The sequence below is a fragment of the Pristis pectinata genome, chromosome 23 (genome assembly GCF_009764475.1).
Source record: "Pristis pectinata isolate sPriPec2 chromosome 23, sPriPec2.1.pri, whole genome shotgun sequence".
NCBI classification, from domain to species: Eukaryota; Metazoa; Chordata; class Chondrichthyes; order Rhinopristiformes; family Pristidae; genus Pristis; species Pristis pectinata.
In genome coordinates, this window is record NC_067427.1 from 1,203,126 (window position 1) to 1,230,072 (window position 26,947).

The following is a 26,947-nucleotide window of genomic DNA, read 5'->3' on the forward strand; positions in this document are numbered from 1 at the left end:
CCAAACTGAAGCAAAAACAGAAAATGCTGGAAATACTCAGCAGGTCAGACACTACCTGAGAGAGAAACAGTCCTGTTGTGAAGTTTACACAGACCCTTCAACAGTCCTGACAGTATCTAACTCAAAATGATGATGTAACAGAAATAAAGGACAATGAATAATATCAAACAATAATTTATTTTTCAACAAGGTCTCAAAACACATTTGTGACAACCTCCTGGTTCATACCCCAGAGGGAGACAAACTCATCCCCGTGGGCAACAACATTTGAGGAGAAAGAGTAGGCCAATTCCAGCAGAGTCCTTCACCTGACAGACATTTTGAGCAATGCCTTAACATAACCAACAACCTGATTTGTCTGAGGGACCACTGCAAGATTTCACGGAAACACTCCCAGTCCAAGCAGCAGCATGAATTGGAGTGTATGATCGTATGAAGCTGTGCCGTGACAGGCAGTGGTAACAGCTAAACCGATCAACATCTAATTCACTCTGTTACCTCTATCAGCCTGATCCCAAAACAAGAGCAACAACAGAGGTGTGGCTGCAAGAAGATCAAATTCCAAGCTCTCCTGGACTCCAAGGCAGCTCTGCTCAGATCGCACCTCACAGACAACCTGTCAACTCCCTGTCTACATGGGCCACAGAGTGCTCCCAGCAAATGGGCTTCCCTGAGGTCCCCCATAATTACACCTGGGAAGAGACTCTTAGTTTCTCTAACAGAAAGAATCAGTACTGGTTTGATGAGAATGACCAGGAGCTAACTAACCAAGTTGTTCTGAACTGGAAGTTCCACCAGTCCTCATGGGTAGAGGACTCTTCTCCACACCTAAAGGCCAAGGTCCAATAGAAAAGCTCCAGGGAACTGTGCAGAAGGCCCAGCAGCTCACTGACAACCATGACGTGTGGTTGGTCTTCAGCAGTGTCGATGCCATGTGCAACCCGATGCCCCAAGACCCACCCCACCTACGGCCAAGAACTGAGGCAAACTCATCAGGGATAGTAGGGAAATGAGCTACTGAAGGCATTGTGTACACAAGACCAATAACCCTGATCCAGCCTGATGCTGCCGTATGTGTTGGCCCTGGATTTGGTCACCACTGATCCATCAGCAGCTCCTTCATGAAATATGTCAGCATTATAAAGCTTCAACACAAAGGACTGGCAATAAGCTGCCAGTGTCTTTCACCAGGTTCCAATCACTTTCAGGAAGAAAAAATCCAGTGCCCTACGGGGAAAGTAAAACTGCTGACAGGACAACCCATTCCACACAAGATCTCAGAGACAGCTTAAAGCACTCTCCGCTTCCAGCATGCTTTAAAACGTTGTAGGTAGTTTTCTGCCAAGTAACAGGGAACTACTGCTGAATCTGCCAACAGGACCTTTCAGTTATTGCTTTTCTAGTAACTTTTCAGGACAATAGACAACTGTACAGATGGCACTGCTAACCATCAGGAATAATGGTCCCTGCAATAATTTCTTGAAGTAGTGGCAAAGATTTTTCTGCCAACGGTACCATGACCTTTGCTTCTGACAAAGTGTCTGCTTTAACCGTCTCCATCTCTCCCTGCTTCCTCCCCCATCAGTCACTGAAACCTGCCTCTGAGCACCCTTCCCCACACCTCTCCATGGCTTGGTCCAAACGCTTTTTCAGAATATCAAGGGGAACTATGTTGAATTTAAAGGATATTACAATCTGCAAACGGGTGTTTTAAATGTGAAATCACCAAACGTATCTGCACAGTTGTCACTACAAAGAGCACAGAGCTGGATGAAGGTGGTGCTGGGTAAATGTTGAGCAGAAACCCTCCCACAGACCAGCACTTCAAGCTGATGTCCACCAGTATTGGGGGGTTTTAACTGAGTCCCCATTTCACTCGTTCCGGCAATAAAAGCCATGGCTGGATAAGAGCAAACCTGTGCTTACTAGGTGAGGACACCTGGGCTGTTAGGAAACCAGGGATCACTGACGTAGAATAAAGCTAGCTAAGCCGCACATGGTTAATGGAGGATGCAGAAACCTTCCAAAATATCTATGGAGGCTGAGTGGGCAGCTCCATCATCTCCCAGAGTAGAGGCAATGGGTCCATCGGCCACTCCAGAGCTGAGCACAACTCAAATGGATAGGAAACGCACAGTACCATTTGGAAGGGGAGCTGATGAGTTACCACCAGTGTCCTAGACAATATTCACCCTTTTACTCATCAGCACCTTCCTGTTTGTGGGATCTTGCTCTACACAAATTGGTTAACTGCATCACGATAGTGATCATAGTTCAAAAGTACTTCAGAAGACTTTGAGATGGTGATGGACAAGATAGAAATACAAGTTCCCCACTTTTTAAAAAGTGACAACCTGCAACAAAAATAAAATTAAAAAAACTGTTCACAATGATCAGCAAAGTGAGGAATTGTCATCAAGAGTTCTATTAAGTCGAACTTACTCAATCATAGTCTGTTCACTGAAGTCCAGCTGGGGTTCCGCCAGGACCACTTAGCTTTATCACTGGACCTTCATCCAAAGCCAGCTCTGTGATGCCAGTATCCCGGGGAAAATACTCCAACAGTTGTAACTACGTCCCTTCATCGGAGACCTTTCCACTCATGGAAACATTTCATCATCCCCCTTGTCATGCCCCCTAAACGTTTCAATAAAATCACCTTTCATTCTTCTAAACTGCAGAGAATGCAGGCCTAACGTTTATGGCTGTTCATGACAGGGCAACTGTGCAGTCCCAGGAATTAGCCTGGTGCCTCCCTTCTGCACTGCCTCCAACGGCAGGATATCCCATCTCAAACAACAGCACCAAAACTTTCCACAGCACTCCGGGTGTGGTCTCCCAACACTCTCTACAACTACAACAGTACTCTATTTCTAAACTCCAATCTCCTTGCAACAAAGGCCAATGTCCATCCCTCCATCCCTCCCCCTCTCTCAGAGTAGGTCATCATTGACCAGAAGCTCGTGAGCCACCGCATAAACATGGCAGCTACAAGATCAGGTCAGAGGCTGGGAATCCTGCGGTGAGTAATTCACCTGCTGACATCCCAAAACCTTCCACCATCTACAACCATGTCAGAAGTGTTCAATTTATATTTATTTTGTGTTTTTTCTTGTGAATGTTGTGTCTCTAATGCTCTGTACCTGTGATGCTGCTGCAAGCAAGTTTTTCATTGCACCTGTGCACACATGGAGCTGTGCATGTGACAATAAACTTGACTTTGACTTTGAGTGATGGAATACTTTCTATTTGCCTGGATGACTGCAGCTTCAACAACTCTCAAGAGGCTCAACAACATCCAGGACAAAGCGGCCTGTTCAATGCGGCACACAACGGCTGCAGTGTGCACTAGCGACAAAATGCACTGCAGTCACTCCACCAGGCTACTCTGAAAACTCCTCCCACACCCGTCCCGTCCCCGACCCCACCCCTCCCCTCCCGGACCCGTCCCCTCCCGGACCCGTCCCCTCCCTGAACCCTCCCCTCCCAGACCCCACCCCTCCCCTCCCGATCCCGTCCCCTCCCCAACCAGTCCCCTCCCGCACCCCACCCGTCCCCTCCCTGACCCGTCCCATCCCCTCCTCTCCTGGACCCGTCCACCCCCCTCCACGACCCGTCCCCCACCCCCCCCCCCCCAAACGACCCATCCCATCCCCTCCCCTCCCCATCCCCTCTATCCAGATGGAGGTTTACAGGACACCAGAAGGACTTCAGCCGTTGAAGGAGGTGGCTGAGCCCCAGCTTCTCAAGAGCAATTAGGGAAGGGCAAGGAACGCCGGCCCTGCCAGTGACACCCAGATCCCAAATAACGGATATCTAAAAATACACAAATAGAATGGGCCCTCCTTTTCACAAAGCTGTTCACGATACAACTACACAGAAATATATTTACTATGGATTGAGTAAATGATGAAATTACTACATTCAAAATCTTACTTGACACTTAAATTGGTAATTACAAATTCTGCCAATTCTGGCATTGAGAACAGGCATAAATTAACAACAATTCCGTGTAAACTAACCTTCTGTATCTAAGTTCACCTACGCATTACTCATTCCCCAAGTCCCTTGCTGAAATGCACACAGCAATCTGCATAATCAAAACCAAAAGCTTGGTGCTTGGTTTTGGCTTGGTTTTCGTTGGTTCCTCTTGTGTTTGGACAGCTTCCACTTTCCCTCGTCCAACACATTCACCCTTAATGGTGCTAAACCAAAAGAGGTTTCATTTCTGACAGGCAAACTATCTTCAATTGACTGTTACTGTGATGGTGCCCAACTGTCCTGGGGGAATTGGCACAGAAAACTCATTCGTTCTTTCATTGAGATTAAATGGAGAATACACTCACCCTCACACACACACACACACACACACACACACACACACACACACACACACACACAAACCACATCCAACCCAACTACATCCACATGCAGAGCTACACTTCCACAAATACACACATGGAGCTACACTCATACAGCTGCTCACACACATACAGCTGCACTAGAAGTGACACCATACACACACAGGGCTGCACATTGACTGACAAAATCAAACTATTTTCAAATACACACACACGCACGCACCTCTGCGCCTACAGATAAACTCCCAGTACCCATGGCCTCACAGACACATGGGTGTATTGATCCAGAGTTTCAACAGTGTGGACCTGTGGACAGTCAGTTCATGAACAGAATTGAACTTGCTGGGCCGGCACTGATTGGGATTACTGGGGTGTTAGTGAAGCACCAGACAGTGCCAGTGTTCTAGTGGCATTCTCTCCGGTGTCAACCCATCCAAATGACAACATCCAGGGATCAGCATCAACACACTTTTGGCCTTTTAAATTTTCTTGCTGATAATCTTTTAATTTGTCCATTTGACACCAACATGGATCTCACCGGTAAATTTTAGCTGTGTGTGTGTGTGTGTGTGTGTGTGTGTGTTGTTGTGTGTGTGTGTGTGTGTGAGAGAGTGTGTGTGTGTTTGCACATGTTTGTTGTGTGTGCACGTGTTGCATATGTGCACGTGTGTTCGCGAGTGTGTGTGTTTGCGTGTGTGTGTGTGTATGTGTGAGCACGAAGTCTCGCCAGTCAGTTCTGTGCTGAAACTTCTGGTTGTGACTGACAGTACACAACAACCGGGTGACTGACTGTAGACAAACAACTGGGTGTGATACACATCAGAATATGCAAACACTGTGGGGCAACACCTGCCCTTCACCCACTGGTCTCTGATTCACTTTTCGCTCTGTCTGCTGACTGAGGGAATTCTGTCCCAAATGCCCGTGCACCAAGGCCAACCTTCTTAAGCTTGACATCTTTTCCCTTCCATTGCACTTAATCAGGTGCCTGTTCAGTGTTATGCGCTGCTCTACAGCAATGCCACCAGCTGGGAACAAGACAAAGGAGCTTTCTCAGTTGGCACAGGGAACGTGTTTCATTTTATGTGCGCATGTTTACTGGAAAAGGAGGAGATGGAAGGGAAGCAGCCAGCTGCTCTGTGAAGCCTCGTGTCGTGATGCAGTTCTGAGGATGCAAATCTGCTTCTGAACAAGGAGGGCACAGCTCGTGCTCCAGGTGCTCTCTGTTAGATGGCTGCCAGCTGAGGGCGGTTAATGCATTGAAATGTTTTCTCCCTTGCTGCCCAATGTGCTTTGATACAAAAGAGAACTTAGTGCTTAAAAATTTACATTTTATAATTGACAAAACGCTGGAGCTGCTGGGAGGTAGAATTCACAGCGGAGGGAGTAACAGCAAATCCTGCTGCTCACACAGAGAGATCTGCCTGTCCTGCTCTCTCTCTCTCTCTCTCTCTCGCTGTATAAATGTGGCAGGCTTTAATGAAGAACTCTACCTCAAGTACACGGTTAGACTTCCCAAGGACTGCATCAGAACTTCAGTCTGCACACATGCTCAGAGTAAACCACATGTCACTGGCCCTCGAAGCAACAGCTGGCTCCACCTGGTAGTGTTGCTGCATGACTGCAGCGTGACTGCAACGGGTAGTGCTGCTGTGTGACCAGCGGCGGGTAGTTTTGCTGTGACCGGCGGTGGGTAGTGCTGCTGTGTGACAGCAGTGACACGGGTTCAGTGCCGACCCCGGGTGTTCTCTGCTCGTTCTCCGTGGCTGGATGGATTTCCCAGGATGCTCCAGTTTCCTCCCACACCTTGGAGGTGTGATTAACTGGCCACTGTAAATTGCCCTGGTGTGTGGGTTGGTAGGAAAAGGATCAAAGTAGAGTTGACAGGCACAGGAGGGAGAATTACTTGCAGGGGTGCAGGCAAATAAAGGAAGGGTGAAATGCACCTCTGCTCAAAGCCAGCAGGAACATGATGGGCTGAATGGCCTCTTTCTGTGTCTTAAGTGAGTGAATAACTCTGAAGGAGGCCATTACTTCCTACCCTGAACAACAATTCTGTCTGAACTTTAACTACAACTCAGTTGTGAAACTCTTCAGATGAAATGTGATAACACTGATGTTGGACCTACAGCAAGGAGAGGTGACGTGAAGATGAATAATCTGGCTGAGAAATATTTACAGCGAACCTATGCAATAAATACAAACCCCGGTGAAACAGACTCCTCCACTGTTCTTCCCTCCTGCACACACCGTACAACAGCCCCCCGCCTACTCCCTGTGAGCTGCCGCCTCGAGCGACTGACTCAGGATAATTCCTCAGTATTCCGTCACCTCTGTCAGAAACCTTCACATTTTCAATACTTACCATGCTCGGTCTAGTTGTATATTGCACGGACTCTCCCTCCGGTACCACACACACTGAGAAGCCTCCTACATGGACAAGTACTGTGTACACACCAGACACACCCTGCTTGGCCTGAAGTGTTGGCGTGATAATGGTGCTGAGGCTTTGCTGGGAACATTCATCCAAAGGATTGAGGAGAACTGCCTGACGATTAAGTTAGCTGTTTGCTTTCAGTAACTGGGCTGCAGAGAGAGAACGGCCTGGGTACTCTCTCAAAAGGGAACAGATAACCAGCACAAACAAATCACGGCAGGGTTTGAGAGCTGGTTAGGGGAGATAGTACTTCACTCCTCACTGGTCCCTGGAGCGTTGAAGAGGACTATTGAAACATAGTGGGAGACTTTCAGGGATACTTCATCAAACTTCACCAACACTTCTGCAGTCACTGGCCTGGAATTTCTCCAATGTGACCGGTTTGTTGCTGCAGCTTGCAGGGGTCTTCAGGGTAGAGGGGTGAGTAGCCAAAGAGTTTCTCCAACAGAAGGGAGAGGGAGACCAAGGTGAAACAGCTCCAGTCACCACAGGACACAAGGATGAGGCAGCAGGGCAGGTGTGAAGAGGAATCCTTGCCCGCTGTGGGTATGGGACACCCTCTTCCTCCAGCCTTCTCTGGTGCCAAGTCGAAGAACCTTTGTACCCTCCGCCCTCTCCACCGCCACCCCAGTCCCTGGGTCACTCTGCCAGCCAGCACCCTCCCGGCTTCAGTGAGAGAAGCCCACACGTTATCACTCCAAGAAAACCCCTTCCAGCAGCAAGAGCCTCTCCCCAACCCCAGCCACTCTGAGGTACAGAGCTCTGACAGTCAGAACCCACCTCCACTGTCCACTCTGCTGCTTCTGTGGGGTCATTCACCGAGAGATGTGCAAACTATATCAGTACAGAAACCAGGCATGCAGCAGAGGATTAGAGAGCAGAAACCAGGCATACAGCGGAGGGTTAGAGAGCAGAAACCAGGCATGCAAGAGAGCAGAAACCAGGCATGCAGCGGAGGGTTAGAGAGCAGAAACCAGGCCTGTAGCGGAGGGTTAAAGAGCAAACCTCCAACAAAGGAACCAGGCTGCTGAACCCCAATGAAGATGCAAGCTGACGATCTCCCAAAACCGATGATGCACTTTCAGAAACACTGTGCTGACCTTGTGATGACATCTTGGAACATTATCCAGATGCACCGAGAAACCAGTTGTGGAAACAAAAGCGTACATTAAGTTCAAGTGGAAATTCTGTTAAATTAATTTAAATATCATTTGTTTTATTTAAGCTCAGAGTCTGACAACCAACAGGTATTTTTCAAGCCGCACACTTCCGAACAACATTGACTTTACCCTGAGACTTACTTGCACCAAATTAACTGTCAACTTAGCCAGTGACCAACACAAGCCAACTGACCGTGACCATACACAGAATGACTGACGAATGCGTTTAAAATCACTTATCAGAAACACAATCCCAGCTGGGGCTCAGACCAATTCTGGACAAAAACGTCACTCCACAGTCCTTCCGTAGGACAAAACCTGATGATGCCAGTGCTTAATTCCTGTAGAGATATCTTGGGTTAATTGCTTGGCCCACAACACTGTGGGGTGCTTGGAGTATGGGGCAGGTAATAATCCGGAGACTTTATTTCTACGGCCATACAGTGCCTGACTGTGCTGGGAAAGCTCTATTGAAGTGCCATGTTGCCAAATCTGGTGATGGCTTCTATGAAACTGTAAATTAATAACCATTCCTATCTAACCTTATTTTTCAAAGTGCTTCCTCATGTTAGGATGATAAAAGAAAATGCCAACCACGTTTTTCCAAAGCAGATACACAGTACACATTATGTTACTACAGGAAATTAAAGGTTAAAGGCCACGGTACTTTAGTGTGATGTTCCTTTGTCTCATTGTTACTCTACTATTTAGTCAGAAAGAAATAGAAAAATGACAGAGGAGGGGAATTAGAGTCAAATAAGGGAGAAGAAAAATAAAGGAAAGTAATTGGATCAAGAGAGAGAAAAAAAGAGAAAACACAACTAAAATTTTTAGTAATCTCCAAATTGATTGCCCAGCTGTCTGAAGATGAACCAGTTTAAACTGTTCCAGAGAGATGGATTACATTAACAATTATTACACTGAGAGTAATTAATGTGTAAATACGACAAATTCTTTCAAATAGCCGTGGTGAAGAGTGAGGTGGTGTGTTGGTGAGGGGAACAGCAGACTGAGCAAGATGCCCTGCAGATTCATGCTGCTTCTCCTCAGTCCTGAACTCAGCAGCTCATCTGTCTGCTAACTCGCGGGCAGTCCCACGGGATCGAGGATGACTCTGGTTTCATGGGCTCAGAGGTGGCTCTTCCATAGATGAGTCACATGATGCCTGTCAGGACAGCTGAGTGTTTGGTTAGTTGGTCAGATGCTCAGAGGGCTGCTGTTAATCTGTTCATTACTGTTTCACCATTAGTGCTCTGGTTGTGATACTGCTGTAAGCAAACTTTTCATTGCATCTGTGCAGACACGTACTTGTGCATATGACAATAAACTCGACGTTGACTTTGACTTTGTTATATTTCCACCAGAACTAGGTCTGTTTCTCAGAACACGTGGGTCTGACAAGGAATGTTTGGCACACTATATCTACGCTTTCCCTTGCAACCTTAATCCCTCAGCACCACTCCCTTTCTACAGTACCAGATCTTTCTCTGCTGTAAATATATCCAGCGAGACAAAGATGGAGTGGACAGGGAAAGACTCGTCAAGGGTGGATATGGCTAGGATGGAAAGGAAAAGGTCAGACTGTCCTGGTCCAACCGAGTGATGCCCAGACCAGCTGCACTCAGTTTCACAGTGGCCAGACAAGCCATATCCTGTCCATCTTCTCGCCCAGGTACCCTTCACCAGGTAAGCCCTTTCAGAGAAGAATAGTGACTCGTTGTCATTATCTGTTGCTCAGCCAAATGAGGCAAATTATTCAGTCATTATCACATCATGGGGGCCTGTTGACCAGTGGCCACCTGGCTCACGGCATTTGAAGAGTGCAGTTTAAGTACAAAGTCTTTCTTTCTACATGTGACTTCAGTGTTGTGGCCACTGGAAAACTGCTCATTATTTCAAAATGACCATAAAGGGGTAACAACGAAAAAGGCCATGTACCACATGGACTGCAGCAGAGACCAGACAGATAATGTAGCTCATGGTATTTGTTTTAAACTAAGAAATCCAAGATGTGTGCCCCTCTCTGCAACAGGCTGGACGCATCCCTCACCGGTCCAGCTAAATCACCGAGGCAGTAAGTTTTATCCAAGTCTGACTGACTGGACGACACAAGGTGCCCTGGTGATTGCGTGTCCAATCTTAAATGGTGGAGGCCAATCGCCCAACCCACCCTGAAACCCAACACGCTTCAGGGATTAGTCACCACTGAGGTGGTCCACAGCCTCTGTTACCTCTGGAGTAACCCTGGCCCCTACAAGGGGAGACTGGTGCACTGGTTAATTACTGGCTGTGCTGTTGATCTGGTCAACATCAGTCTGAAATCCACACAGCAGCTGGGGAACTTAACATTAGTTAAGTGAATGTGGTGTTTGTAAAACGGAGCTGGTCTCAGTACTGGTGCTCATGAAGCTACAAACACATCTGGTTCACTGACGGAATCCAGGGAGGAAGTCTGACGTTCTGACCCAGTCTGGCCTGTGTGAGACTCTGGACCCACAGTGTTCCTGATCCTGCCCACGTAGAGATGGACAATAAATGCCAGCCCTCCTCGCAAGCCCCAGATGCTGAGCACCTCCTGGACCAAGGCCTCCTGCAACACCCTCCAGTTCCATGCCTTCCCTCTCACCAGAAGTGCAGACCACCCACACACCCCACCGACAGCCCTGGTGACAAGTCCTGAACGGGAACAGTGAGCTGGAAACTGGAATCAGCAGGACCACACACGGCAGGTAAACCAATCCCACAGTGTTCCTGGGCGCCTTCCAATTTGCACCCATGTACCTTTAAATACAAACAACAAGGGTCAACAAGGGATCGCCAGAGGTCAGAGACCACCAGGGTTCCACAGGGACCTGTACTGGGACCTCTGTTGTTTGTCTTGGATGAAAGTGTAGGTGACAAGTTTGCAGGTGACAGGAAAATTGGTGGAGTTATGGATAGTGAGCAAGTCTGTCAAAGGATTCAGCAGGATGGAGATCACTTGGAGATTTAGGCAGAGAAATGGCAGATGGAGTTTAATCCGGACAAGGGCATGCATTTAAGGTGAGAGAGGGTAGGATCAGAACAGACGTCAGGGGTACGTTTTTTACTCAGAGAGCAGTGGATGCCTGGAATGCATTGCCTGATAGGGTGGTGGAGGCAAATTCATTGGGGGCTTTTAAGAGAGACTTGGATGGGCACATGAATGAGAGGAAGATGGAGGGATGTGGGCATTCTGTAGGTAGGAGGGATTAGCTATGTCGGCACAGCATTATGGGCCGAAGGGCCTGTTCTGTGCTGTACTGTTTGATGTTCTAAGTGTGAGGTGTTGCACTTTGGGAGGTCAAATATAAGAAGAGGAAAGTGTACAGTAAAATGGCAGGACCATGAGGAGCACTGGTGTACAGAGGGATCTCAGGGTGTAGGTCCAGAGCTCCCTGAAAGTGGCCACATGTGGATTGGGTGGTGAGGAAAGTGTGCGGTATACCTGCCTTCATCAGTCAGGGTGCTGAGTGTAAAAGTCGGGAAGTCACGTTGCACCTGTATAAAACTTTGGTCATGCCACATTTGGAGTGTTGTGTGCAGTTCTGGTCACCACACTACAGGAAGGATGTGGAGGCTTTGGAGAAGGTGCAGAAGAGGTTCATCAGGATGCTGCCTGGATGGAGAGCATTAGCTGTGAGAGGCTGAACAAACTTGGGTTGTTTTCTCTGGAGTGCCAGCGGCTGAGGGGAGACCTGATAGAAGTTTATAAAATTATGAGAGGCACAGATAGGGTGGATGGTCAGGGATTTTTTTTCCCAGGGTGGAAATGTCAAATACTAGAGGGCAGAGGTTTAACATGAGAGTGGGAAAATTTAAAGGAGATATGCGGGGCAAGTTTTTTTTAAACAGAGAGTGGTGGGTGCCTGGAACGGGCTGCTGGGGGAGGTGGTGGAGGCAGATACAAATAGCAATGTTTAAGGGGCACTTGGACAGACACTTGAACAGGCAGGGAGTGGAGGGATGTAGATCACATGCAGGCAGAGGGGATTAGTTAGATTGGCATCATAGTCAGCACTGACCTGGTGGGCTGAAGGGCCTGTTCCTGTGCTGTACTGTTCGCTGTGATAGTTGATGGTCTAACCTGGACACAATGGATTGGAAAGTTTGAGAGGAATATGGACCAAACTCAGGTAGAGGGACTAGCTAAGGTAGGCACCTTGGTCAGCATTAAGGACCCTCACCACCCGGGACATGCCCTCTTCTCGTGACTACCATCGGGGAGGAGGTACAGGAGCCTGAAGACCCACACTCAACGATTCAACGATTCAGGAACAGCTTCTTCCCCTCCGCCATCAGGTTTCCGAACGGTCCATGAACCCAGGAACATCACCTCGTTATTCCTTTTTTTTTTGCACTTTTTATTTATTTTTGTAATTTATAGATTTTACGTCCTGCTGCCGCAAAACAACAGATTTCACGTCACACGTCAGTGATAATAAACCTGATTCTGCTGGACGAGTTGAGCTGAAGGGCCCATTTCCGTGCTGTATAACTCTATAATGTGGACTAAGGCTTCAGTGAAGGGTTGATATGCCACCACTGAAACTGGAACTCTGGCTATCTGTAGAGACGTTACTGTTTACAGAGCCGGGAGGGTGAACTGGCTGACACACAATCATCATCACACCACGACTTTGCCCAAAGTGATGGCTACGTTCCTCTGAAGGGATGAACTCACTCCAAAAGAACAGCTCAGTAGCTCAAGGAAATCTCAAGAATGTGGCAGGCACTATGCAAATGTAAAAGCAATGTGAGCTAAGGCAGCGCCTGGCCTTTTTTGTGAAGTGCCCCAAGGTGCTTTGTTTGAGTGTCATCCAGCTGAAACCTGAGGCCAAGCAATGTTGGGCGATACAGTGCAGGTGACCATAACTCGCTGTGGAAGGTGCCGAGGTTCAGGGAGGTCCGGACCCCGGCAGCTGAAGGCAGGTCTGCCAATGACAAAGTACCTGAAATTCTGCGATGATTGAGAGACAGGAATGGGCAGAGCATGACATTTTTAATAACATTTAATATCTAATGGTTCTTAAAAGTTTGAGAGTTTTGTGTAGGTTATTTGGCAGCATCAAGAGCTGGAGCAGACTCGAGGATTCACCGGCTGTCAGGTTGACATCTACAAGGCTCTGCTGACTTGGCAAGTTGCTGCTCACGGTGGAACCAGCTCCCCGGCAGAAACTTTGGTTGGCCCCTGGTCGAGTGGGTTCAGGGGGTAAGCAGGCAGCCCATACAGACAGCAAACCCCCTCCGAGGAAATTCTGGACACGCCCCATGGGACTAATAAGTGTTTCAGAGACTATTCCTGAAACGACAGCTCCTCAGCAAGTAGCAAGTTCTGGAACAAATTCCATCAGTATCTCTGTAACAGTTGGAACTCATCCCTTCTGTCTGCCCTGTAGTACTGTGACATTCTTTTGATGCACACCATAAATAGCACAGTTGTCCCATTGATTTTCAATTAAAGCAGTTTTAAACCCCCTTCCAATTGTTCTGATGTTGTGGATCGCTGGGATTCCTTGAGGTGGAACCAGGTCGATCCCAGACTGACAGGAGAGCAAGCAGTTACCTATTGCCGTGCTGGTTGAACCACCATCAGTTTCAACTCTCAACATACCATCTGTGGACTCCTGTTCAAGCTGATGTCTGTGTGGATGTACATCGCTGGCACTGGATCTCTCACATGATGGCTTGCACAGAAATAGAACTTGTTTTTGCTTCTCTGTAACCAGTGTGGAAAAGAATCCATTGAAGATTTCTAACTGTTGGCATTAGTTTGTGCATCCAGTAAGTGAAAGTGCATGTACGTTCAAATTACAATCCTTAAACCGAGGTCAAATAACTGTGTCACAGTTCAAATTCCAGACCTGATTGGAAGATACGCTCCTCTCAGTAGGAACATTGAAGAGGCTGATTCCTCACCTGTCAACCTGTAAACATTGCACTAGAGAGCTGAACATCTTCACGTTGAATGAGGGTGACGAGCTTGGTTAGAAGGTGGGCAGAGAAGTACAGTGACACCTGCATCAAATATAACTGACCATTCATTCCAAACAAGGACAGGACATCTTCTCCCTGCCCACTGAGCCCAACACTGCACTCAGGACTGGTGGGTAAATGTGTTTCGGGCTACACAGGATTCCTCAAACCCACCCATTTTAATTATGGTTTTTAGGGTTTAAACTTTGCTCTTTATTAAGTTTAAAGAAATATTTAATGTCACACAATAAAGTTGAAGACTTTTAAATAAGTGTGTTTTCCCAACATGGTGAAATGATAAAAACACAAGATCCAACATTTAGTACAATGCACCTTGCAGCTTCAGTCACCCGGGGAGGAGTTACATTGGGAACAGCCGAGAGTTCGATATCTGACCTTGATTTGCTGGGCTTCCTTTCTTATTCATGGTCTCATCTGATCACAGCAGAGCTTGCAAGGCTTTCTCCTTACAGCACTGATCGTTCTGAGTGGGACTGCCCTGCACAGCCATGACACAGCTGATTTCAGTGTTTACTTTTTATCAGAACACATTCCGTGCTGTGCAGCCAACTGACAGGTAACAGAACAGGAATCCTTCCAGATTCCACCCACGTTTATCTGGCTCTGTCAGGTCAGGAAGCTCCCGATCAGTTTTTAGTTACTCGAGCCTGCGAACCTCACCAATGGATTTTTAATTTCGAAGCGCATGCAGGGGTCATGTTCTGGAGGTGTGTAAGATGGTGTGAAACCAGAATTCTTTGCTGAGGTCCACGTACCTGCTGCTCAGGTCATCAGGTAGAGGTCCACGTTTTCAATTAATGAGAGCTGACTATCGGAGGATGGGGAACAGCTAGCCCCACGTGGTCTGACCTGGAGGTACCTGCTCTCCTGCACACATGGTCTGTGTAGTCACGCACAGACACCACTGGTTATTGTGAGCTGTCATCCACGTGTCCTCCGAGGCTGGTGTCAGTTTCACACCACTCACAGGTCCCCAAATCAGCTTAGACTCAGTTTCTTCCTTTCGTTGGACCTCCTGTCACAGGAAGCCTCATCTACTGGGAAAGCAGTGATTGGAAATGTCCTGCCACTTGATGTGTTGTCTTCTTTTTAAACGGCAGAATTACTGAATGGTGGAGCAACCATGAGGGGCTGAACTGCTCCTATCTCTTGTATTCTTTTGTTCAAAAAAGCAGAACCATCTTTCCATGGGAGGGCAACGTACGAGTGGGAGACTAAAACGGAGTCATACGAGATGGCAGATGCTGGAGTACTGGAGATACTGGAGGAACTCAGCGGGTCAGGCGGCATCGGTGGAGGGAAGTGGACATTGAGACCCTTCACCTGGACTGAAGTGGAGCTGTGTTCAAACTGAAAGGTCTTGTGAAGTCACATTTCTGCAAAGATCTTGAACTAAATTCACCCAGTTTAACTGCAGTTTGATCAATGGTTTTACTGATTAAAATGTGCTCCTCACTTTGCCACCATATCCTAAAAGCAAGAATTTCTGCACTTGGTCTGCTCACGTAATCTATTTATTAATCCGACAGCCCCACTGAGGCAAACTGTTCCACACTTCCCAGCTTTGACACAAACTGCATTATTCCACTCAGAAAATGAGGTGCTGCACTTCTAACACAGAAGTTTAACTGCAGGTCAGTAAACAGTAAATAAAGCCAAGGTTAAATTACTCTTCAAAGTGCAGGTAAGGAACCAGTCTGTCTTTACACGTGATTACTCAGGCATTGCAGAAATTCAACAAGTATTTTCAAATTACTCCAGACTTTGCACAATCCAAATGATGTTGTTAATGTGCCAAGTATTCTGGGTGGGAAATCTATGCCAGATGTTGGACAATTCACTGTGTTAAAGGTGCTACATAAATGCATATTGTCGATGCCAGTGTTGCCATATTTAGAACATTCAACTAACTTTCCCAAAGCATTGATGGTGGGTGGGTGATGTACTGTTCCATAGAAACCCCAGTGTTATCAACAAAGTGTTAATAGGAAAGTGTTACAGAAAACCTGACATTTAAAAGGAATATATCTCGTTTGCAAAAAGTCTTTAACACGTTAGGCAGACACAATTCCTTTAAGTTGTGCTTGAGTGCCGCATTGAAATCGTTATCTCAAAGTATTGGCAAATCAGAGTTTAAGGGCAGGTAACGTACAGTTTAAAACCGAGGGAAATATCAGTGACAAGATGATTTTAATTCACTACGAGCATCACAATTGGAGCCAAGCCCTTCACGACTCAACTCCTCGCTATCATTAACCCTTTGCATCCTCCATGACCCAACCCCTCCCTATGTTAACCCCTACACCCACCATGAACTGACTCCCAACATCCGACATGACCCAATCTCTCCCTACTGCTCACCCCCTGCATCCCCATCACCCTCAGAGATCTCGAGTGCTGTTAGGGAGCAGTGTGCGTCACTGAATTTTCCTGCTCCATACAGGGAAGAACACAGGAATTTAGACATCTTTTGGAGGGGGCATTAGATATACACAAACACACACATCCTCACATTTAATAATCAGTGGGAGATCTGGGGCCCCACTGCCCTCACCGCCCATCCCACTGACCTTCCTGCTTACAGCTGCCAAAGCCCCACCCTCCAGAGCTCCCTCCCTAAACCCCCCCCAGAATCCAGCCCTTTGACCACACCTTTGGTTACTCGACCTAGTCTTTGTTGCCATATGTCATTCACTGCTTTTCGTGTGAAGCCCTGGGAAGGCGCGAGCATTGCTTCTGCTCGTGTTTAGCAGGAGTTCCAGTGAGGGAGGGGGGGGAAGGTGTGAAAATACACCCCCTCCGTCCCAGCCCCTGGGAGCCCCCAAAGCTACAGAAAACATCAACATCAAACTCTGCTTCCTCGATGAACCTGAAGGGAGGGGTTCATGAGATGATTAAACTTCCAACAGCTGTCATCTCAAGTGCCTCTCTTGGAGAAAGACACAAAGGCAACGACAGCCCAGAATTTCTACCTGTAAAACCAACAACGTCACTGCCATTACTCTGAAACCAAAAGCCAGCACCTGGTATCCGCTGTTAAAGACAGAAATCCACAGTTCTTTTCATTTATTCCTGACCAGGGTGTGGGTGTCACTTGTCAGGCTCACATTTATTGCCCATTCCTAACTGCCCCCGAACTAGGTGCTTTGCTGGGCAATTAAACGTCAATTGTGTTATTGTGGGTGTGGAGTCACACTTAGGCCCGAGTGAACCAGGCAGGTTCAGGTTGTCATGGTTACTGTGTGAGTGCAGATATTGGGGGTGAGAGCACGACTTACACACCGAAAGTAGCATGGGGAGGTTTTCTGGTTTCTGCAGTGATGACAGTTGGGGAAAGTCAGGCAAGGTACATGACACAGCTTTTAAAGAACAGAATGAGTCAGTAAAATGACAGGATGGAGACACAGAGGTCCTGCAGCACAAGAACAGGCCCTTTAGCCAAGGCCTGGGAAATCCACAGCACAGAGCCACCAACACTTTCTGGGCTGGCTTTGTTTTTTTTTGAGGTCAATGAGTGACATCCCTTCAACATTGACCTTGGAGTTAGCTGTTTCTCAGCTCTCTCTCAGCAAGTTCTCCCTCACACTCGTTACATGTGACGTGGAGATCAGGCCAAGAATGCTGCCCCTGCCCCAACATCATTAGTTGAAGCCACCTCTCTCCCTGCTGTACCCCCCAAGCCCAGAGTTAATTAAAAGGGCCAGTAAACTGCAGAGATGATCAAACATCTCCCGAGGCTCCAGTGAAACACCAGCACGGGTAGCAGCCTGTGACTGCTGTTGGGAGGGTCATGCACATCTGGCACTGACCCCCAAAGTGGGTGTTTGCCGCAGGAAAATACACAAAAACATCCTATTTTATCATTCAAATAGTCATCTAAACACCTTATGGTTTTATGTCCCAACACACAAAGGAAGAGGGGAGATAGTCAGTATAAAAAGGTGGGGGGAGGGGGTGGAGCAAGAGCTGACAGGTGATGGATCCAGGTGAAAGGGACATGATGGGCAGGTGGGGGAGGGGAGAGTGGGAATGATGTAAGAAGCTGGGAGGTGATTGGTGGCTTTTATACCGGCTATCTCCCTCCTCCTTTCCAGTCCTGATGAAGGGTCTTCAACCCCAAATGTTGACTGTCCATTTCCCTCCATAGATGCTGCCTGACCCGCTGAGTTCCTCCTGCACTTTGTGTGTTGCTCCAGGTTTCTAGCATCTGCCGTCTCTCCAGTGTCCCAATTCCCTTGTTTGTCGTTAAAGTCGAAATCTAACATAGCTGGTGACTTGATTGTGTAAAATGCCAAGAGGAGAAGCTAGTGGTCCACAGTGGTATTTTGTGGGAGATAAGCCTGTGTCACTGAATGATGGGAACTGCTCCTCCCAAACTTTCCGATGCAGCTGACCCCCTAGTTACACCCCTCAGGACACGGCAAAGCTCTAGGCTCCTACATCAGTTTACAAGCAGCAACGAGAGGCGAGGGAAGGAATGGAGAAAGTTGGGACCACACAACAGGAATATGGTGTGTCCTTGTATCTCAACATGCCCCTCTGCAGGACAAACGGATGCATCAACTGACTGGATGGTTTTATATTCTCACTCAGTGGTCTCATTAGAAATATGAAGCAGGGTAATTCCAGTGTTTGAGAGCATGCAGTCCACAGATTCCAAAGCCTTAAGGCTTTTTTGCAGCTGCAGGGGAAAGCCTCTCACATCTTGTACAATATTTCAGTGGAAGTGAAATCTGATACTGGGCCGTTACAGACCTGATTGTGTTCTGGTCAGACTCCCAGCTGCCTGGCCTCAGCCTCACGGTCTGGATGTTTGTCAAAGACTTGTTGTTGGCTTTCCACAGGGGAGAACTGAACGAGGGGCGGCTTCTGCTGCCAAACACAACAAGCCGGCAAAGTCTTTGCATGGTTCTCCTCACAGGTAGACTGTAATCAGACCCCTGACCCCAAGCAAGGATGCACCATCCAGTTTATGCAGTGAGTAGTTGGTGACAACACAGTGAATGGCTGGTCACCAGGGACTTGGATCCAGGCACAGAATTTACCCTGGATGTAACTGCGGCTGTTTGAAGCTTCCTCGCTTCTTTCAGCGTCTCTCTCAAGAACAAGGTTTCTCGGCTGTGACGTCTGAAGACACAGTAACATCTCCCAACCCTACTAACACAATGCACACCAGCCAGGAGGCTTTAGGGCAGATGTTCAGTTTTGGACAGGGTGTGGAAGGGAGCTCCTGGGACTGACTCAAGGCGAAGGTCTTCAGTCAGACTCATTTCCTCTGCAAGAGAGGGAGCTCAGAGCAGATTGAACAGAGGACTTCAAAGTCATTCGACAGTGAACAGGGAGAAACTACTTCAGCACCAGAGGACACAGAGTGAAGGGGATCAGTGGAAGACCTGGAGAGATGAGTGGAGATGTCTTCACACCACCAGGTGTTGTGGTCTGGGACATGCTGCCTGACAAAGAGTGGATTCAGCAGAAGCCTTCAAAAGGGAACTGGGTAAGAACTGAAGCAGGTAAAATGGACCAAGATTTGCAGAGAGCTGAGTGTGACTGACTGGTTGCTCTTTCATAGGACTAGGACAAGTTTGATGGGCCAAATGGCCTTCTCCTGTGCTGGACTGTTCAATGAATCAATGAAGTTGGAACTCTATACACTTAGATCGTGTTCTTTCTTGCTCCTCGCTGTTTTATCCTGCAGGACTTGGGTAAGGGCAGGGCAAATCACAGGAAGAACAGAGGAGGGTTTTAACTGCTCCAATTGAAGGTAGGTACCAACAAGGACATATAGCAAGATGGCAGCTCGGTCTTTGTCCTCCTACCAGACTCTCTCGAAACCACGTTCCCGAAGCACTTCTGCAGTGCATTCCCGGGACGTGGGTTAACGACAGGGTTAGCACAACTATCCATGCTCCACGGCCTTATAGCTGAGGGTCTCAGTGGGGCAAGTAAGGGGGCAGTTAATCATCAACCACACTGGTAGGTCTGGAGTCACACGTAAACCAGGCGGGCTTGAACCAGGGTCGCTTACAACCATCTGACAACATCACGGTCGCTGTCAATAGTACAACTCTTTTAATCCTACATTTTATGAAATGGATTTAAATTCCACAGCTGCCAGGGGATTTGAAGGTTATGTCTCTGGATCACAGCTCAGTTCTCCATATTATGGATCCTGTACGGCCATCAAAGACCGACAGTGTTCAGAAAATACGACACATTACAAGGAATGAAATTCACATCATTCACCGTTTTCAACACCACGGGGTTCTGCAGGTGCTGAACTTAGGAGAAGTTCCCTGGGGATCAGGCTGACAGCACCGAGGGCTCCACCACAGCATCAGCAGAGTGGTGGGATGGACCAGCTCACTGCAGCACGCAAGGTGCCACTCCAAACCGGCGAGAGAACCTGTCCTTTTGCAGAAAACTTGTCAATTTCCCTTACATTATTTACTCAAAGAGAATTACACTAGAAAATTGTATTTATCTGTAAAGGGAAATTATGGTGACCATTAACAACCTGCAAAGGCTCCAGAGGTCACGTAACCACCACCTCCCAAGGGCAACTAGGGATGGGCAATAAATGGTGGTCTTGCCAGTGACACTCACATCCCAAAAAGATGAATCAGTAAAGGTTGTTGATCCTAACCGAGCTGCTGTGGCTAAATCAAAAGCTGAATTAGCTTCAGAACCCTTGTAAGCAAATCCTTAACAGGAAACTTCAGGGAGAATTTCAGGATATATTTCAATATTCGTGCACAATGCCAGCAAAGATTTATGAATCAGAGAAAATAAGCTAGGGATTAGCAAGTTAGAATTCAAAACCAGTCAAGCATCTGGCTACAGTTCTTAAGAAATATACTTAAAGTGACATTGTCAGTTTTTCAAATAGTGACCTACCAGAGAGGGTTTGCAATGGGTAACTTTGCTCCTCCTGTAATATTTACATCCCACAAATACTGGTACAACAATATCTTCCCCACTCGTTCTTCCTTACTGCAATGAAGATACATGCTGAGAATCTGCTCACCACCTGGACTGGATGCATTCATTTGATGCCAGCCAACATGTTGTCTGGGCTCCCATTGCAAAATGCAGCAGTGTGGAAGGTAGAAGGGACGGAGTGCTCCAGAACAGTGTGCACTGTGTGAATTCCAAGGTATCCCCATCACACACTCCACCACTGCAGGTCAGTGATGGATCTAGGACAAGTCCTGGGGAGGGAAGGGAGTGGAGGGGAGACCCAAAGTGGTTGGGCCATGTGCCTGGAAAATGGAAAGATGGATCGCAGAGGGGAGATGGATGTCACGACCTGCTGCTGTGGACTGTTGGGGTCCTGAGGGAAAGTTGCTGCAACAAGAAAGTATTTAGCTCAGAGTATGTGGCTGGCCTGGGTGCTCTGTACCAGACTCAGTCACAATGGGCAGGGCATCCCAGGTGTTACAAGACACTGTCCTGCACAAGGGGCTCATGCCAGCCATGGGCCACACCGTATTGACCAAAAAACACAGAGGCAAGTGTGCAGGCAAGAGGTAGACACCAGGGACCCTGCTCTCAGCCCTTTGGTCATCAGTGCCTTGGGTATGTGGAGCTGTCTGAGAGAAAACCCAGAGTTCCTGGAGGTGGTCCACCATTCCTGTTCAGAAGCCATCTCTTTGTTGAAATTGTACTGTACAGCCTAGACAAAACCACTCTGCCACACAATCCATTGCCCAGGCACACTGGGAACGGTCAGCTGTCCAATTGTGGTGAGAAGTCGTCCATCTGAAACACTAACTCTGCTTCTCTCTCCACGGGAGCTGCCTGACCTGCTTAGTATCTCCAGCATTCACCATTTTTATTTAATTTAAGCTGCCAGCTGTCACCACATGCCAGATGTGCTGCAGAGAATGACAGCAAAAGCACAGATGTGGTGATGAGGTTGGGGAGGGTCATGATGCAGAGAGAAATGCTAGAAAAAAAATTCCCCATTGTTTTTACAGAGGAAGGGATTTCCCATTTCTTAAATAAGGAGCTCAATAATTTGTATAAAATAAATCTGAAAGCAGGAGGACAGGGGAGGGTATTTTTACAGCATAACAGCTGAATGGGTTAAAAAGATTCAGAACTGTAGTTACCTTCATTTGCAGCTAGATCCTCCTCTTATCATCTACATTTATAAATAAAACCACGGTAGTTTTGAGATGCAGGAGGTTGCCTGCCCCACATCCAACCATCCACCATCGTGCTGTGACGAGATTTTCTTCATGTGATGTTGACACATTTAATGTGAGCTACATCTCATTACTGTGTCAGGATGTAGCGAGGAAATTACTATATTGATTTTTATGACCTTTAATTTGCCAGTGATTCATTGAGTTTACATCAGAGCATTTCACAAAATAAGAATCCAATCTCAAAATTCAGAACAACATGCCAAATGGAACAGCAACTACCTTTTTACCATCTAATTGCCCTTAACTGGAATATATTCTCGATATACTCTCAACAACAATTTAAAGTATGAACACAACCATATTTATTTTTGGAGACACAAGAGACCGCAGATGCTGGAATCTGGAGCTAAAAACAAACTGCTGGAGGAACTCAGTGGGTCAGGCAGCATCTGTGGAGGGAAATGAACAGTCGACGTTTCGGGTCGAGACCCTTCATCTAGTCCAGATGAAGGGTCTACAAGGGTCCAAATAGGTTACTCCTATTTCTCTTGGTAACTCACTTAACAAATGGATGAAAAAGTGCAATTTGTTTATAAGATCACCTTGCCAGGCAAAGCAAGCAATGAAATGAGTCTCTGTTATATGATGCAGAGTGAACACCAAAGACCGGTCTGGAAACTCTCCACACAGTAACCAGCAAGAACCATCCTCCCTGTAAGTAGCCTGCAGTTGAACAAGCTGCACAAAGAACAGCAAACAGCTCACTGTCCCATGGAGCAGTGGGACATGGAGATGTGGCTGAGGGCTCATGTCAGGGAGTGACACCTTCAGGCGTTTGAGGAGGTGTGCACTGATCAGGAGTGGTCAGCGCCATTTGAGGACAGGCAGTGCTCCCCTGATTTAACAGAGTGTGTCTGCAGGACGGCCCAGGGTGTGAGCGATGAAGGACATGTGGCGGCTGGGGGGCGGACCTCCAAAAACAGGAGATAAGGAGCTATTTCAGAAGCTGTCTGTGAGAATCTGGGCGCCTGCTGTTGAAGGTGAAAGTGGCCATCTGGACAAAGACACGGAAAGGACATAAAAACCGGTGGAGAGACACGTGGATCTTTCGAAGTAGTTGGGTTGCAGCATGGAATGTCTAAACGTTAAAGGCACCGTGAAAATGCAAGATGTTGCTGCATTGGCCCTTGCTTCATTTTTATTTAAACGATTTAGGGGAAAGGACAAGCAGTTATTAAAGTTCACTCATTCCAAATAAAGGGTTTGGAAGCTGGGCTGCTCCAACGCAGGTTGCTAACAGGGACAGGTACCATTCAACGCAACAACATCCATCTGTTCTGGGAACAAGGAACGCTGGGAGGTGCCAGAGTACAAGGGAGCGTACAGTAAATGGTGAGAGATCGAGTGGTGATGGAATAAAGGGTCCTTGGAGTGTACACCCATATATCCTGAAGGACTGCAGCCACCGTCAGAAGGGGGTTAAACAGTCAGACAGGACTGTGAGAGTAGGGACGTTATGCAGAGCTGTCTGGCACACAGCCTGAAGACTGGGTACAGTTCTGGTCACCACATTACACTAAACATCTGGAGAGTGTGTGGTAAAGGGTTGCAAGAATCCTACTGCGACTGGAAACTTGTGGCTAGGAGGAAAGCTTGGATGGGCTGGGTTCCTTTTTGGAACAGAGGAGGCTGAGGAGGTGGTGTCTGGGCAGAAAGGTCAGCAAGGACGCGATGGGTGAAGGGCCTCCTTCTGTGCTGTACCTCCCTATGGCTCTAAAATTATGAGGAGCCCAGATAGAGACCTATTCCCCTTAGCAGAGGGCCAGAGATTTAAAGTAATTCATACAAGGATTGGGGGGCAGGTGCGGAGATAAGACCATAGACCACAAGGTATAGGAGCGGAATTAGGCCATTCGGCCCATCAAGTCTGCTCTACCATTCAATCGTTGCTGTTTTTTTTTCCCAAGCCCATTCTCCCACTTTCTCCCCCTTACCAGTCAAGAACCTGTCGATCTCTGCCTTAGGTACACCTAGTGACTTGGCCTCCAAGGTGGGGAAACCATTTTCTCCCAGAGGCTGGTGGGGCTTCTTGCCTAAAACAGTGAAGGCAGAAAGCCCGACCACAGCTGAACAGTTCCTGCATCTGTGTTTGACGAGCTGCGAGGTGCAGGGACATGGAATCCATGCTGGAATTAGGACTAGGCTGCGTGAACCTTTCTCAACCAGCACGGGCAAGGTGACTCCTCCTTGCTGCAAATTCAGCTGATTCCACATCCGAAATGTCAACGTCTGACCAGCATGGACATAAAAGGAGTTCCAGGGTTGATAACATGCATTGTTTTGGAGAGAGGTACATTTGCACAAACTATAACAAAAAGCTGTGCCGGCAGCACAATCCGTTTCCATTTTGAGAAGATTCATACATCTGAGCATTGGGTTTAGAAGCATGGAAGTGATGGTTGGATTTGCCCCAGGAAGTGGTCAGGCTACATTTGGAGTACGCTGGGCAGTCCTGAACACTCCTGTTCGGGTGGGGATATTAGTTCCATGGTGAAGGCAGGAGTGAGAGAAACAGTTCTAAAGGAAATCTCAAATGACATCCTCTGTTTGGGAAAGGTAAAGGTGGCGACCAAAGGCCTTTCCAATCCCATCAGAAACCAGAGTAAAAAATTGTTCCCAATGTTTGGGGAAATGGGAGAGGGTGCAGAGCAGATTTACAAGGATGCTGCCTGGAATGCGGAGCATGCCTTATGAAAGCAGGTTGAGGGAACGCGACCTTTTCTCCTTGGAGAGACGGAGGATGAGGGGGGACCTGATAGAGGTGTATAAGATGATGAGAGGTATTGATCGGGTAGATAGTCAGAGGCTTTTCCCCAGGGCTGAATTGGTGGCCACAAGAGGACATAGGTCTAAGGTGCTGGGGAGTAGGTATAGAGGAGATGTCAGGAGTAAGTTTTTTACTCAGAGAGTGGTGAGTGTGTGGAATGGGCTGCCGGAAATGGTGGTGGAGGCGGATATGATAGGGTCTTTCAAGAGACTGTTAAATAGGTACATGGAGCTGAGTGAAATAGAGGGCTATGGGTAAGCCTAGTAATTTCTAAGGTAGGGACATGTTCGGCACAGCTTTGTGGGCCGAAGGTCCTGAATTGTGCTGTAATTGTTCTATGTTCTATCATCAAGCCTTGTCATCCTGAGCAGCTGTGTAACAGAGGACTCTGATCTATGGGCTTTTTCCAGGGACATATATCAAGACTGACATCAATGCTGCTGAAAGACCATCAACTCGGCTGAAGGCCATGGTTTGGAAGGAACTACTTACAACTATGCCATTTTCATTTTCCATTGTTGTTATCTAACTAATTAATGCCTCCTCCAAGAACTCATTGCTGTTAGTCAAGTACTGCAGCTCCCATCCTTTGCACCATTTCAATGAACAGAATATAAACTGCTTACCTGTCACATTGGGAGCTCGCTGCTCCTGTGTCATCGCATTCACATGCAGTACACTGTCCATTGTTGTGGTAAAACCTTTCTGCACAGTCACTGCACTGTAGACCAATGTACCCAGGGAGACAGTCACACTGCCCCGACGACACATTGCATATCGTTTCATTGGTGCTTCCAACAATACTGCAGTTACATTTATATTCTGTAAGGGAGGAGAGATGAAGTAATTGATAATTGTCTGTTATCGATACAATACAATAAATAATCATTGAGAATTATTGTCAATCTGATCATTTGTGGAGAAAGGGGTTGATCTGAGTTTGGCCAACTGCACAGATTGCCAGAGAGTGGTACCTCACTCCAGCGATGACTTGCACTTGTTCCTGCTTTGCCGTGAGTTTGGCTAGTCTATCAGTTAGCATCACTGACCTGAAACGTTGACTGTGTTTGTCACCACAGCTGCTCACTGACCTGTTGGGGATTTCCAGAGTTCACAACATTTGTTTCTCCACTTGGATAATCTCCACACCACGAGCAGCTGATCCACCTCAGGGAAGGTGTCTCAAGAGGAACACAGGCAGAGTGCCAGCCAGGAGATAGCACTGCTCGGTGTGGAGTGGAACGGTTTGGATCATTGCTGCATCCTGACTGTTCCAAGACTCCCGTGGAAAGGTCAGAGCAAGTTTCTGTTGTGTGTTGAGGCCACTCAGTGTCTCAACGTTTTCATTGCAAAGGGCAAGTCCAGTCATGGAGTCACAGCTTTCTGTCTCATTCAGTGCGTCGACCCATTTACACCAATCGCATTTTATTCTCCCCACACATCTATCAACCCCTCCTCTGCGCACAAGAAGAAAATTACAGTTGCCAATTAACCTTTGCCTCTTTCGGATGTGGGAGAAAACTGGAGCACCTGAAGGAAACCCACGTAGTGACAGGGAGAAGGTGCAAACTCCATTAGACAACACTGAGGTCAGGATTGAACCAGTCGCTGGAGCTGAGAGGTAGCGGCTCTACCAGCCGTGCCTCTGTGCTGTCCAGACAGGGTAGCTGGAACACAGGGAGCTGGGGACGTGTTGCAGTCACTGACGCACATGGGATCATAAATAGAAGCACGGTAGAAGAGCAGGGACGGAAGTATCTACAGGAAGCGCTGCCTCAGGAAGGCAGCATCCACCATCAGAGATCCCCACCATCCAGGCCACACCATCTTCTCACAGCTACCACTAGGCAGGAGGTACAGAAGCCCGAGATGTGTAGAGATCACGGCTGGTTTATGCAGGGTATGCAGGGGAAGGTCTTCCCATTCGCAATTGCATCAAGGAGCAGGAACAGATTTAAAATTCTGAACAACAGATAAAAGCAGAGGGGGAGGTA

At 47.6% G+C, this 26,947-nt stretch overlaps 1 protein-coding gene across 1 annotated transcript in view; it reads right to left on the minus strand.

Moving 5' to 3' along the window:
* The window catches only part of LOC127582148 (multiple epidermal growth factor-like domains protein 9), a 199,302-nt gene that overhangs the window by 112,143 nt on the left and 60,212 nt on the right, over nt 1–26,947 (minus strand). Inside the window, exon 2 of the mRNA XM_052037198.1 lies at nt 25,580–25,775. Within this exon, the coding sequence (XP_051893158.1) occupies nt 25,580–25,775 (196 nt within the window). The remainder of the gene's footprint in view (nt 1–25,579; nt 25,776–26,947) is intronic.